The sequence below is a fragment of the Mus caroli genome, chromosome 1, assembly GCF_900094665.2.
Source record: "Mus caroli chromosome 1, CAROLI_EIJ_v1.1, whole genome shotgun sequence".
NCBI classification, from domain to species: Eukaryota; Metazoa; Chordata; class Mammalia; order Rodentia; family Muridae; genus Mus; species Mus caroli.
Window position 1 is genome coordinate 64,342,568 of NC_034570.1, and position 13,643 is coordinate 64,356,210.

Here is a 13,643-nt window from a genome sequence, read left to right on the forward strand (position 1 = left end):
TTTAAGAGTTGCTTTGGTCATGGTGTGTGTTCATAGCAGTAAAACCCTAAGACACCCTCTGAATGTTTTTAAATCTGACTTTTATAGATGTGACCACAACAAAAGCAATCATTTCTAGCTATATCCTTCTCTTTATTGGCTTTGGTTCTAAACACTTTAAAAATCCCATACCCCTCCATGGCTGTTGTGTAAAAACTGCAAGGGAAAAAAAAAACTCTTTTGTTTGAGTTTCAGGAAAGCCAAAACAACAGTTGCCTATAGAATGAATCTAGAAGGGAAGTCAGTGTGCAACCCCACTGTCAGCAAAGACTTAGTAGAAGAGGGTTTATAATAGATATTCACATCTGCTGTTTTGGACACTCTAATCCATCCTAAGGTTGTTTGCTGTGTCAGGTTTCGTTCTAGACAAAGAAGCTGAGTCTTATAAAGGTTTGTAAATAGACCATATTTATCATGGTTAACTTTACCCATAAAACACCTCTCTGTTTCATAGGCAGTATGACTTTTCAGGGGCAGCACGTGATGAAATACTTCACCATGCTTTTCTTGGTGAACTCTTACTGTGTGACAGACAAATTCTCTTTCAAGATGTGTCACCTACCCAAACTCTGTCCAGAAGGCATGGCTGATACGATGTCTTCTGGACACAGTGGAGATGTGCTGGTTATGAGTCTCTAGATTTGGAATGTTTGTGCTGGAATATCAGCTCCTTGCATACATGGTAAACAACTTACTCAGCCTTCCCAAGCCTCTTACTTCCTTTATACAGTAGAATTACTGCTCTTTCTTCTACTATTGGGTCCTCCTAAGAATTGTACAACAAATACTCAGTGTGGTATCAGATGCCAAAAGAGTTTTAATAAGTTTTAAACACTGTTGTTGGGATGGTAATACACCAATAAGCACGATTAGATAACCCAATATTTAATATTTGGGTTCTAAGTTCAGGTGAGTATATTCTATTAATTCTTCTTGCTTCCAAATGCCAAGATAGTTTCCTACTGGAATTTATCAAAAATTATTAATCAAAATTATGTTATTTTAATTCTTTGGTACTTACTAAAAATGTTTTAAAATGATGAAAATTCTATACACTAAATTTGGATTATTTTAATTTGCAAGATTTCAGAAATTTAAGTTAATGGTCATGTAATTTCGAGGTAGAAATACTTACTTTTTTCATTTCAACTCCAAAGAAATTGTGTTGAATTCATAAATATCTCAACTGTTACAGATTTATACAATGATTTAGCAGAATTATAATAAATATGTTTAATGAAGGTAAATATATTTTACATTTTCTAGGATAAATACCTATAGATATATGTACTTGAAGCCTATGTCCTATTGTCCATTTAGATAACTATTGCTTTAAATTATTTTAACTTATTCATTTACAAAATAGTTGTCTTCTTTAGTTGCTCTCAATCTCAACTCAAAATGATCTGTCAATCATAAATATAAAGAGAATGTTAGGGCATATAACAACCTCTGAATGTTAAGTAAGTAGAGCTATAGGCTTTTATCCTAAATGTATCTTATGGCTCAAATTATTTAATAGATTAAAGTTAGTTCATATTTAATGAGAGCCGAACATAAAAATGAGTCTCTTGAATCACAACCAAAACAGGATAAAACGTTGTATTGTTTACATACTGTGACTGCTTGAGATTAAATCTCCATTTCCCTCTTTTCCAGGTCGAGTTTTAGCTCAGGCGAGTGCCAACGGGATTATCCATTTGCTGGATCTTAAATCAGGGCAAATTCACAAACTGGTGGGCCACGAGAGTGAAGTGCACAGTGTGGTATTTTCCCACCTTGGAGAAAATCTGTATTCTGGAGGTTCTGACGGCACCATTCGGTTGTGGATCTGATCAGCAATAGCACACCCTGATGCAAAGGGCATTCCCTCTAAGGCTTAAAAATGTTTCATATAGTCTGCTCAAATGTCAGCAAGTAACTGGTTAAAATGACCAATAAATAAAATATTTGTTTTAAAACAAGCTTTGGGTGAATACTATATGTACCATACAATTACAAATAAAAATTATAACTTTTTGTTCATTTATCTGTCTGTGTTTTTTTTTCACCCAGAATCTTTCACTTTCTCATCTGGTTATGAATTTAGAGACAGGGCATCCTTGCTAGGAGGTTGGAAGAAACAGCTTTACAATGACGCCTAATGACAGACTAGATGAATTACAAGACATTGATTTTTAACGTTAGAGAACAAACTGCAGGAAAACGCGGCTACTTTTTTTTTTTTTTAAATCAAACCCAAGCTGCAGAAGACCCAAAGTTGAATTATGTATAGCACAAGGAAAATTTTTCTATATCCAGAGGGCCAAATAGAGTCAGAAAGCATACAGTTTCACAGATTCTTTGACAATGAGTGTGCTTTATCTATTAGTAATAACCAACGACTGCAGATGGCTTAAATCTAAAGGCAAGTCCCTGGAACTTTCATCTCTGCAGCCCATGCAAGAATGCATTAGGTAAAATTAACATCTTTCTAATTTTTATTGTGATTTAAATGCAAATAAGTGTCTTGCATGCAGAAACTCCCCCCTCCCGACACACACCCCATGCTCGCTCTCATCAGCTGTATCAAGTGACTGCCTTAGACAACACTACAGCCTGGTCCGCGGAAGCAGCTGGGGGTTTCGACCAAGCTGGGCTCAGAAGCCAGTTGTTGGCGCTGTCCGTGGTGCTGAGGAATTCCCGGCTGCCGGCAGGATGAGCTCCGAATCAGCAGTCTGCAAACTGCTCACAGCGATGCCAAACCCCAGTTAAAGTTGCGCCTTTGCTTCACTTCCACAGTTAGAATCTTCTGGTGTGTGAGGAGGGATTCAGTCAACATACTGTGGACGATGCTGATGCTTCTGCTGGTGGAGTGGGCTTTAAGCTTCAGTATGCTGTTTCTGTTTGTGATCCTCAGAGCCTAGCCAAGTCACCTCTACTGCCGTAGCAAACACTGTGTAAGTGAACTCATGTGTGGAGGAGGCGTAATCAGCCAGGAAATTTCATAGAAGGATCTAAGAAAATGCTAAAAATAAGTTCAACATGATTCTGCTACCAGGGTCCGGATTTCCACAGGACCAGCATTGCTTCTTGCTTTGAATTCTGAAGACAGGTCCAAAGCATATTTCTTATGTGTGTCTGCTGTGTTTCTCTCTGGAAGGGTGGGAGACTGCTTCTTGGCTGTGTTTTGAAATGGGAAATAGAGAGGATGGATTGCCTTTAATTCATGCCTGAAAATGCATTCTTTGGGTGACTAAAGAGGACCGGCTTACCTAAGAGATACCTGACCTTTAAGTTCAGATTGGTCTGTGACCCCCCAGCACCACCGTTAACCTCAGAGTGACTAGGTAAGTGAATCTTATGACATGAGTTGTGCTTGCTTTCTCAGAGAAATAGATGCAGTCATTTTAAATCATGTGTAGCAATACAGGGAGGGGGTAAAGTTTAGCTGGGAAGTGAGCCTCAGTTTAGCAGTCTTTGCATTTTGATTTGAAAATCTTCAGATAACGCTGTTGTTGTATTTCCCCAACCTCCCTATTTTTAAATAGTATTCTAAATGGTATTTATTATAAGGAAGGTTCTTTTAAAAATAGCTTCAGAACTTTGTCTCATTAAAAGATACATATTCCTCATAATAAAAGCATGCTTAATGTTAATATGAAGAAAAAACCCCACCCTTCTTTTTATCTTGCAGTTTACATTTACTGTAACCTTGCACATTAATGCCTACCTGTGGCTTACAAAATGATTCTTTTCTGCCTGGGTCATTTTAAAGCAGAATCCTGTCTGTATTTCACATGGCTTTTCTTGCATGTACTGATAGCTGCCGCTGGACATTGTGAGGAGGCACGGTAGCTTCCTTGCCTTGCAAGATAAACTTTCTATCTATGTGAGAAGTGCATCAATGCTTTAATTAGTAAAACATAGATATGCCTTCCCAGAAGCTTCTACGCTGTTTGTGGCCTCGGTAGTAATTTAGAAGAATAAAATGCTTTCTCAAAGGGAGCTTCCAGTTTCTCAAGTAGAATTGTAGGTTTGCATTTTCTTGTTCTGTCATGACTCATTATTTTTGACATATTTTAGGGGGAATCTATCTCCTTTATCATTACCCCAAAGGAATTCACCCAAAAGGAATTCTAATATCAGAGAATATTGGAGGAATACTAATATCAACCTTGTCTGAAAAGAGAACGTGAATACATTGCCTTCCATTTTACTATTACTCTAATTTGCATATCTAACTTAGGATGCAAATATATTCTAAGAGGTTATGAAGTTTCCTAACATCATCTTCATCATATTTAATTATCATAGTTGTATGCTAGCCTGAAAAGAAGTGGTTTTTCACTGTTTTTAGCATACTTTGGAAATAAAACATTGAATGAAACTTAGACATCTTAAAATGCTCTACATACAATCTTAGTGATATTGGCAGAAAGCCAATAGCATTTAAATGATGAATTAAATATTTTACAACGATTTTCCTTATCTGTTCCTCCCCAAAATCATAGTTTCCCCAGAACCTTTACATAAGTTAGCTGCTCTAAATATTCAAAGGAAACCCCATTACCAATATTTACTACCAAATACTAGCACGCAGGAAGCCTACAACAGTCATTGCTACCCAGATAATAGTCTGTGAACGCCCATGGTTCATTATTAAGAAACTTCCACAGAAAGTTTTTTTCCTGACATCTTTGTCTAAATTAACTGAATGAAAATATATTTTCAGTAGCATGTGAATGTTATTCATATTACATGGAAGGGATCAACTTCAAATATGACATGGTTATTAGATCCCCATGGCTGTAAAAAGTTGTAGATATATCTTTCCTGCCCACTAGGAGCTTACCTCTTGCATAAAAATAATGATGTGTGACAAGAGTAGAAATGACTGTCATTAACAAATCCACATAAATAAATTTTAATTTTTGTATCATGTAGATATGTTTTCTCTTATTCACCATGATTTGCTGTGCTACTTCTTGTATTCAGTGTGTTCCAACCCAGAACATGGGCATCAGAGTGAAATCTTCTGAACTGGATCCATCTCATTTAAACTTGCATCCAACTGCTGTTTAAAAAGTTCCTTTGCTTTTAGAATTTAATGCTTGACCCTAATTTCTTGTTTTTACGCAAGTTACTATAACCTCTACATTCTATTACTGACTCATCCAGTTCAAAGAAAACTAGGGATGTAATTTCAAATATCCATGAGCTATATATCAGTAACTACTTGCAATCACCCTTTAAGGCTCAATAAAACTACTTCTTACAATGTGCAAAGAGCCAGACCATTGAAACTCAAAGGCAAATTACAATCTGAAGTCCCCTAAATAAAATAACTCCATAAATTAACTTTATTGAAACATATATTGCCAAGATCCACTATTCAAACTTTACAATAAAGTATAGGCAGTTGGATGAACTTAGTTGATTTGAAGTCTCAGTGTCTTCCAAATTGAATCCATACAAATGATTTAAAAGCATGGGCTTAACTGCATCTTTATTATCTTTTATATGTCAAATTATCTTTTAAATATTTATTTTCAGCCCACCCCTCTTGCATTCCCATGGAAGGAGCTGAGTGTGTTTAATATTAGGAGAACATCCAGAAGTCTGTGAGGAGGGGGATGGCTCTTCATATTCATGAAGCTTGCATACTTCTATTGGTCATCCCTGGATTGGTCACCTCTGCTGCCATCAGTCACGAAGACTATCCTGCTGATGAAGGTGACCAGGCTTCCAGTAATGACAATCTGATCTTTGATGACTATCGAGGGAAAGGGTGTGTGGATGACAGCGGCTTTGTATACAAGTTGGGAGAACGGTTTTTCCCGGGACATTCCAACTGTCCGTGTGTCTGTGCCCTAGATGGACCTGTCTGTGACCAGCCGGAATGCCCTAAAATTCATCCGAAATGTACAAAGGTGGAACACAATGGATGCTGTCCCGAATGTAAAGAAGTGAAAAACTTTTGTGAATATCATGGGAAAAATTACAAAATCTTGGAGGAATTTAAGGTATGAGTTACCCTCCATATTTATTAAATTCTAATTTTGATTATAACATGCTTATCAAATCTAGAAAGCATACAATTATATGCCTTTATGTAGATATGCACCATGGTTGACAGAAAATCCTGTTGGTTCATTGGTCAATATTTCACAGTATTTTTTTTCAGAAATGTTTAATATCTTCTCATTTTTAACACTCAAAACCATTCTGTGTTTTTACAAAATATGTTTTGAAGACTGATGGTTTGGAGGATGCATCTGTTAAATTAATTATCATATTGTTAATTTTCTGGCTTATTAGTCTGTACTGGGAGCCATTTACCAATGGCCTTGACATATTTGTCTACTGTGTAGACTTGTACATGCTACAGAAAAGCACTCAGAGCTGTGATCTCTACATCAAGAAAAGACACTGGGCCTACTTGTTATAGAACATAGTTCAGCAGTCTGCTCATCCAATGTTTTACTCACCGGGCTTCATAAAGAACTGAATTTTTATCATGGCCTTCAAAACAGAGAAGTCAACTTTTCAATTATATGACACTTAGTTTTCCTTTCATCCTTCATGTCTTATTTTCAAATAACATGGAGTTTGCTTTTATTTCTTCTGGAGTTCTCTTTTATCTGGTGGATAATTTTAATTAGAATGTCCTACAAGCCATATGAGTCTGGGGAGCATGAATTAATATGTCAAGAATATCTTACTTAATTATAATGACAGTTTGTGTCTTGGACTATCTTTCATGCTGAAAGCTTAATATGAAAGCGTCTTATTTTATCAAAGTTTGGTGACATAGGGTTTATAGCATTGCAGGTAAGAAACAGGCACAGCTGATTTTAAGTTTGCTTGTTTAAATTTGAAAAGGAATGTTCCGTTTGTAGACCTGAACTAACTACTCTTTCTACAAAGTAAAATGGTGGCAGGAATCAGCATGTGGCAAAAATATTTGAAGTGTCATCATTCAGGAGTTTAGAGTGTGGCTGTTTATTATATTCATCCCATTCTGGGCCATGAGTTCAAACTTGTTCCAGTTTATACAGGAATGCCTGTCTTTTTGTGTCACATTCTATTGCCTATGAGGAAAAGGGGTTTTAATGCTTAGATCAACTTTGTTAGATGTGTTATTCTAGAGATTTTTCTTTTGTGTATTGTAAAATTTTGCTATGCAGTTATTAAGAAGTAAAAGCTAGAGACTTTAGTAAAGCTACCCTGACACCAAGTGACAGTTAAGAGCATACAATCATATAGTGACTAATGGCAATATTGCCTTTAAATATTGTATACAGTTTGGCATAAGTTCGTTTTGCTTCCAGGTAGTGAAGGTAAATATAGTATTTAACACATTATAGTTTGTAGAGCCATGAACAAAAACTGTGGCAATTCCTATCTAATGTGCACATATATCTATAATAGAATTTTTCTGGAAAGAATATCTAGCTCAAACCAAGATCACAAGAGATAGTTTTGGTAGATAAAATTTGGCAATCAGCATTTAATATATAGAACAATAGATAGTCTGGTTTATGAATTTAGTCAACTTACCCTTCTATATACTAGATTTACTTAAACAAAAATATAACTTTAAGAGCTAGAGAGATTGTTCAGTGGTTAGGAGCACCAGCTGCTCTTCCAGGGGATCTGGGTTTGTTTCTCAGCACCTACATGGCAGCCCACCATCTCTACCTCCAATCTCAGGTTATGCAACACTCTCTTCTGGCCTCCTCAGGTACCAGGCATGCATGTGGTACACTGACACACATGCAGGCCAACACTCATGCACATAATAAATAAAAACATTAAAAAGGTACCTGTGTTACCACCTCAGACAACACAATACATACGAACGAAACATTAATTATTCTTGTGCTTCTAGTTATAGCCCCAACATAGTGTAATTCTTCATGCAACATCCCTTAATAGCAAAGCACGTGTACCTTTCTCTGTCAAAGGATTATTAAATTATATATTTTTTTAATTTCTCTTTATCACAAATGCATGGCCACAGAAATTTGTAGATATTATCTAGGGCAAACTTGTTAGAATGTGGAACTAAGACCAAGAAAGTTTGTTACCTCCCTCACAAAGTCATCTATCTGTTTACCCTGTTTCTTAATACCGCTTTCTTGCAATTAAACTCAACTTCCCAAAGCACTTTTAAGTCCAGGTCAGAAACAGCTGCATTTGAAGCCCAAATTCCTCAGCAAGGTGTAAGATCCGACCCACAATAGTAAGACCATAAAATAGTCATTGTAATGATTATTTCCCTTATGAAGAGATGCTAAAAAAATTTAATGAAATCATTAGGCCTAGGATAATGAGAACATTTGAGTTGAATAGAGAGTTCTTCTCCATTCTCCATCATTCTCAAATAGGCAGGTATTTACTCTAGTTTCTAAATTTTTCTGAGTCTTTACTTATATCTTATAAATAAAATTCAGCTTTAAAATAACTTCAGATGAAGTAATTTAATATCTTCTGTAAATGTTGTACTTGGCCGTATGAACTATACAAGTAAGCAAACAGTAGACACATTCTATCATCTTCACTTCTTCCCAACTTCCTCACCAGGAGCAAGTATCCAATATTTAAACATTCACAAAACTCAGTTATAATGCTGCTGATACATCATTGAGGACATTGTAATATGAGATATTCTTTACAATAATATATTCATCCAAAGAGCATTTGTTGTACTGTTTACTATTAAGATACTATACAGTCGCTTGTTCTGGAAATCAAAGCATCTAGAAGCTAATGTGCTAACAAGAAAGGCATGATTAATGTACAATTCAAATGAAAAGAAAAACAGTCACAAAAAAAAGAAAGAAAAACAGTCACATTTGAGTTAATGGACTAAGTGTGCTGGCATACACTTGCAATCTAAGCATTTTCGAATCAGAGACAGGGGGATCATGGGTTCACAAGGCCAGCCTCACTCAGCCACGCAACGAGACCCTAATTTACAAAATAGAAATGACATTCCTTTCATTTATGACTACAATGCCAGTATCTGCCCAAGACTTAGGATGTGAAATGTTTATCAACATAGCATGAGTCTGCCAAAAACAAAAACAAAACAAACAAACAAACAAACAAACAAAAAAACCCAGCAACAACTTCTTTCTTCAAGATGGTCAATGTTGGGCTGTCTTTTAAAATGATCAAAGTTGATATGGGGATATCAAAATTCCCAAAGGGGGAGAAACTTCTGGAGCAAAGACAGAGTCTGGGAAGAGCAAGGCCTGAAGAAGATGCGAGGGTGTGAATACCAAGATCTGTGGCTGGCTCTGAGGCTGTGGTGTGTGTCAACGTTAGGTGGAAGCCATTAGAGCAGCGATCCACAGCGTTTAAGATTAGACTTAACTATGATTTTATTCCCCAAACAACATCAGGAAAAGAGATACAACTGGAAAATTATAAACATTCTTGGGGGGGGGATCCATTTCCCTTTCTACGTATTTCTCATGTATGTAAATTTCAAAAGTAGTTTAGAATTTCAAAAGCAAATATCAAGATTATGCACATAGACAAATATAAAAGTATTAGGGTAGTTTTCAGGGAAATATCTGACATCCCTACGGATAATCTAAAGCAGTGGTTTTCAACGGGCCTAATATTGTGACCCTTTAATACAGTTCCCTAATTTGCAGTGACTCCCGACTGTAAAAATTTTTTTACCTCATAACTGTAAATTTACCACTGTGATGCATCATAATGTAAATATCTGATATATAAGATATCGAATATATGACTCCTGTAGAGAGGATCATTTTACTCCCAAGGGGGTGGAGATCCACAGGTTGAGAATGACTGGTTCAGAGTTGGCTCATCAGCCTCTTTGAATCCCTTTCTAACAGAAATCCTTCCCTGTGTGTTCACTCATGCTATTCATTGTTCACTTGCCTACAGCCCATCTTGATGCCTACTAAACAACTCCAGGTAAGAAAAGTAAAACATCACTCCATAAATGTATGTAACTAAGATCGTACAACCGAAATCTGGAATGGCGGGAAGCTTGCCCATATAGCTCCCCACATCTCCCATTGACTGCCACTATCACGTTACAATTACTCATGTTAAGAGGAGAAACAATAAATAAATAAATAAATTAATTAATTAATTAATTAATTAATTAAAAATATATATATATAGATAGATAGATAGATGGGGACGCCTGATCCTTCTACTAGAACACACAGGTTTCCTCCATCACAACGAATACTTTGGTTTTCTTTCTTACTTCCTGTATTCCTAACCATAAGAATGGGGAAATTAGAACAAGCATTCGCTTCTCTCTATTGTTTTGTTGTTAGTTGTTGTTTGTGGTTCCTGAGGTAGAGGTGGCAGTGATGGTGGTAGTGGTGGTAAATAGGATAGTGAGCAAGATCACGATTGAACATAAAAGTAGAGAGATTCACAGACTGCCTTTAAATATCTTGGATCTGTTTCAGCTGCTACAGGTTTAGAAAGAGTGGTCCCCTCGCAACCCAAAATGGTACATACTATTCCCCAGTGAAACATCCGTTTGAACTTGCTTCCGCTCCCTAATATCTCTCTACACTGCTTCTTAAAGCTGGTCTTGGATGGCTAGGGTTTTACTTGTGAGGTTTCGTCCTGAGTAGTTGCCAAATACCTCGTTGCCATTGAATCTTTTCTGATCAGTAAGCTTGCGGATTGATCCACATATGTCCTGATGGGAAGAACAGTGCACTGTGTAAAGGCTATGAGGACTCATTGCAGTTATTGATGCAGGAGTAGGAGATAGCTGCCTCACTCTACTCTTCTGGAAAACTCTATAAACACCCCAGTATTCTGATGATGTTATGTTAAGATGAAGGTCACTACATAGCAGGTTCTCCCATCATCTGTTTTGATGTTTACCCAACCAACACGGAACCAGACCTACATTGTAATAAAGTTTATAGTTAATGAATTATAACAGCGCGTATAATGGCTTATGTAGAAAACACTGATTAGAAATGAAAAGGTCTGCCTCAGCTCCATGCTCCTGAGTAACCCAAAGGAGAGGTCATTTATTTTGAACAGTATTTTTATAACTCTCACTCTGCAAGATTTAGTCTTTGTGGATATTTCTTTATACTATAAAATTTGTATTAATTTAGTTTCAGGTCATACACTGAAGGTTAGACTACATGCAGCTGAATGGGGTGTCAGCTTTAGCATAGCCTGTTTTACTTTGAAGTGGTTCTCTGTAGTCAATATCCAATGCCCCAAATTCAGGATTCAATTTGTCCCAGCTCCTTCCTTCCCTGTTGGGAGTAACGTTTGTGCTATTCCTATTAGTAGACAAAGACAACTGATAAGACCTACACTTTTTTTTCATTTGGAGGATTTAGTATAAATATTTTCTCTGGTACATATTTTTGTGTGTGTTGTTAACCTTCAGCAACATTAAAACATATTTTCATGTGGGGTACCTGCCTTGTTTGTGACTTGAATTTTGTACTTAGTTTTCATATCCTGAAGAATTAACCAGAGGACATAAAATTACTCAACATTCAGAGTGCTTTGCCAAATCATTATATCCATTAAAAAAACAAGTGGATACCAGTTGGATTTAGAATTCCCCTAGCTTGTTAATGGGTAGATTCACAAGGAGATACAAATACCAGCTCCGTCATTATCTACTAGCCTATCATGAATGCCTAACATTATAGTAATCCATCTATTAAAATATTTAAATGGGAAGTATTTTTCAATTTGTTATTGTCTGATTATTTTGTCAATATGGAAAAATGGGAGGCAACATATTTTGGGATCTGAGGGCAAGGTATTTTAAAGAAGGGGACAAAGAAAAGCTGGAGAAAATTTTCAGCTGAGAAATGTAACTGATAACAACCTGAAAAACCCAATCTATCACACCCCGCTCATCCACTATTATATCAGCTCTTATGAAAGTCGAAGGAACTATGGAGCTTTACCGCGAGATAAACACAACCATAAGGCATTTTTTTTTGCTGAAGTGTATACATTGAGTTGATTTGAATAACAGAAATGGATTGATTCTGAGTCTATGGAAGGGTTTGTTCCTTTTTTTTTTTTTTAAGTTATCCCTTAGAAAGTCTATACAGTCTCAACAAATGGGTGGTAGTCTCCAAGGGACATAAAGATCCTGTCCAAAGACAATCCAGGAGAAAATGATAGTTTTATGTAGCAAAGATGACTAAGGTGTTTTTGTGAAGAGGATTAGAATAACCTTTAGCTCTGAGAAATACTTTTTGGATTTTCAGGATATCCGGAGCCTTTGAACAGGAATATGGTCTGCAAGAAAGTTAAGGATTAGCCTTTTTCTCTCATTACTGCTAGATGACAGAGTAAGTCACTACCACTATTTACACAGACACAGCTTCATCAGGTATTGAGCAGTAGCCCAAGACTCTGAGTGGAGATCCCCACCAAGGCTGATGCCTTTGTAATTAGTGATCCACTATTTAATTTTTATGGACTGGCCAATTTCAGATATTAGAAGATAGTTTTATGAAAACAGTCTTATGAATTCATGATGCCACTTTTTTCTCATGAAAATATACTTCAAATTTTTAAAAAATTTCACAAAATATTCTAAGTCCAGCATTTATTTATTTAAAATAAATAATAATAACAACAATAATAATAAATAATTACTGTTTTTTTTAAATGTCCCAAACAACAGAATAGATTTCTATGATTAAATTATTTTCAAGTGGGTAAAATATCCCCTTGGCAGTCAAAGTTTTCAGTTTTAGATAATAGTCCTCTGGCATTTGGGTAGGTGTCATATAGGTGGATTGCATGACAGTTTCTCATACATATTTCACCCAGTAAAATTTACTGCTGTTCTTCCTTTTGGAAGATGCTACTATTAATGGTTGTAACTTTGTGATAAGTATGACATCGGAGATTTGTGACTGGATGCTTGTGCCCTGTGCACATGGGGAGGCTGTTGTATGATTTATAGCCACATCTGAGATTTTCAGGGTATGTTACTGTTAGTAACTTACTGAGGTCAACCTTAGGAAGTCTGCAGTCATTACTGCCTATTTCTTATTAATGCAACAGTAGTTCAAAAGATGGGAGAATGACTACCTGGTAATTGCTCTTCTAAATTCAAACTCCAGTTGTATGTATTAAAAGCTTGCCTATCTTTAATTGTGTATGCTCGATGAAATAGTAGAAGATGCTAACAATTGCACTCTTCTTTTTCATAAATCTTATTTCCTCTCATCTACATAGTTTGTATAAGTTTTCAGATTAATATACATAGTCTATATAGTCTTCACTGAAATTGCTGCATACACACAGTAATATGTATGTGTGCATGTGTATGTGTACACGTGTGTGTGCATGTGTGTGCATACACATGTATGTATGTATATGTGTTCTTTCCTTATTTGAGCTGTGAGGTAAATCTTTTATTTCTACTTCTAAAAATTCTAACCACAAATTTAAATTTTTTTCACTCTGTCTTCCTACTCCTAGTAAAGTGTGATTCATGAGAGACAACACAAGAAAAACCTATCAGTGTGGGGTGTTTTGTTTTGTATTAATTTTTGCTTGTCTAGTGCTCACATAAAGGCTCAAGACAAACCATCAGTAAGAGCTGA

At 36.1% G+C, this 13,643-nt stretch overlaps 2 protein-coding genes across 10 annotated transcripts in view; both read left to right on the forward strand.

Moving 5' to 3' along the window:
* Spag16 (sperm associated antigen 16) overlaps positions 1-2,064 on the forward strand; it is an 871,964-nt gene extending 869,900 nt beyond the window's left edge. For 2 of the 5 annotated variants that reach the window (XM_021171958.2, XM_021171972.1), the window contains one exon: positions 1,699-2,064. In XM_021171958.2, the coding sequence (XP_021027617.1) occupies positions 1,699-1,874 (176 nt within the window). In that variant the 3' untranslated portion in view covers positions 1,875-2,064. The remainder of the gene's footprint in view (positions 1-1,698) is intronic. The other 3 variants (XM_029483611.1, XM_029483612.1, XM_021171981.2) reach the window with 2 other exon arrangements.
* Positions 2,065-2,631: 567 nt separating this feature from the next.
* Vwc2l (von Willebrand factor C domain containing 2 like) overlaps positions 2,632-13,643 on the forward strand; it is a 156,661-nt gene continuing 145,649 nt past the window's right edge. For 2 of the 5 annotated variants that reach the window (XM_021169793.2, XM_021169810.2), the window contains exons 1-2: positions 2,632-3,368; positions 5,575-6,044. In XM_021169793.2, the coding sequence (XP_021025452.1) occupies positions 5,655-6,044 (390 nt within the window). In that variant the 5' untranslated portion in view covers positions 2,632-3,368; positions 5,575-5,654. The remainder of the gene's footprint in view (positions 3,369-5,574; positions 6,045-13,643) is intronic. The other 3 variants (XM_021169804.2, XM_029480495.1, XM_029480459.1) reach the window with 3 other exon arrangements.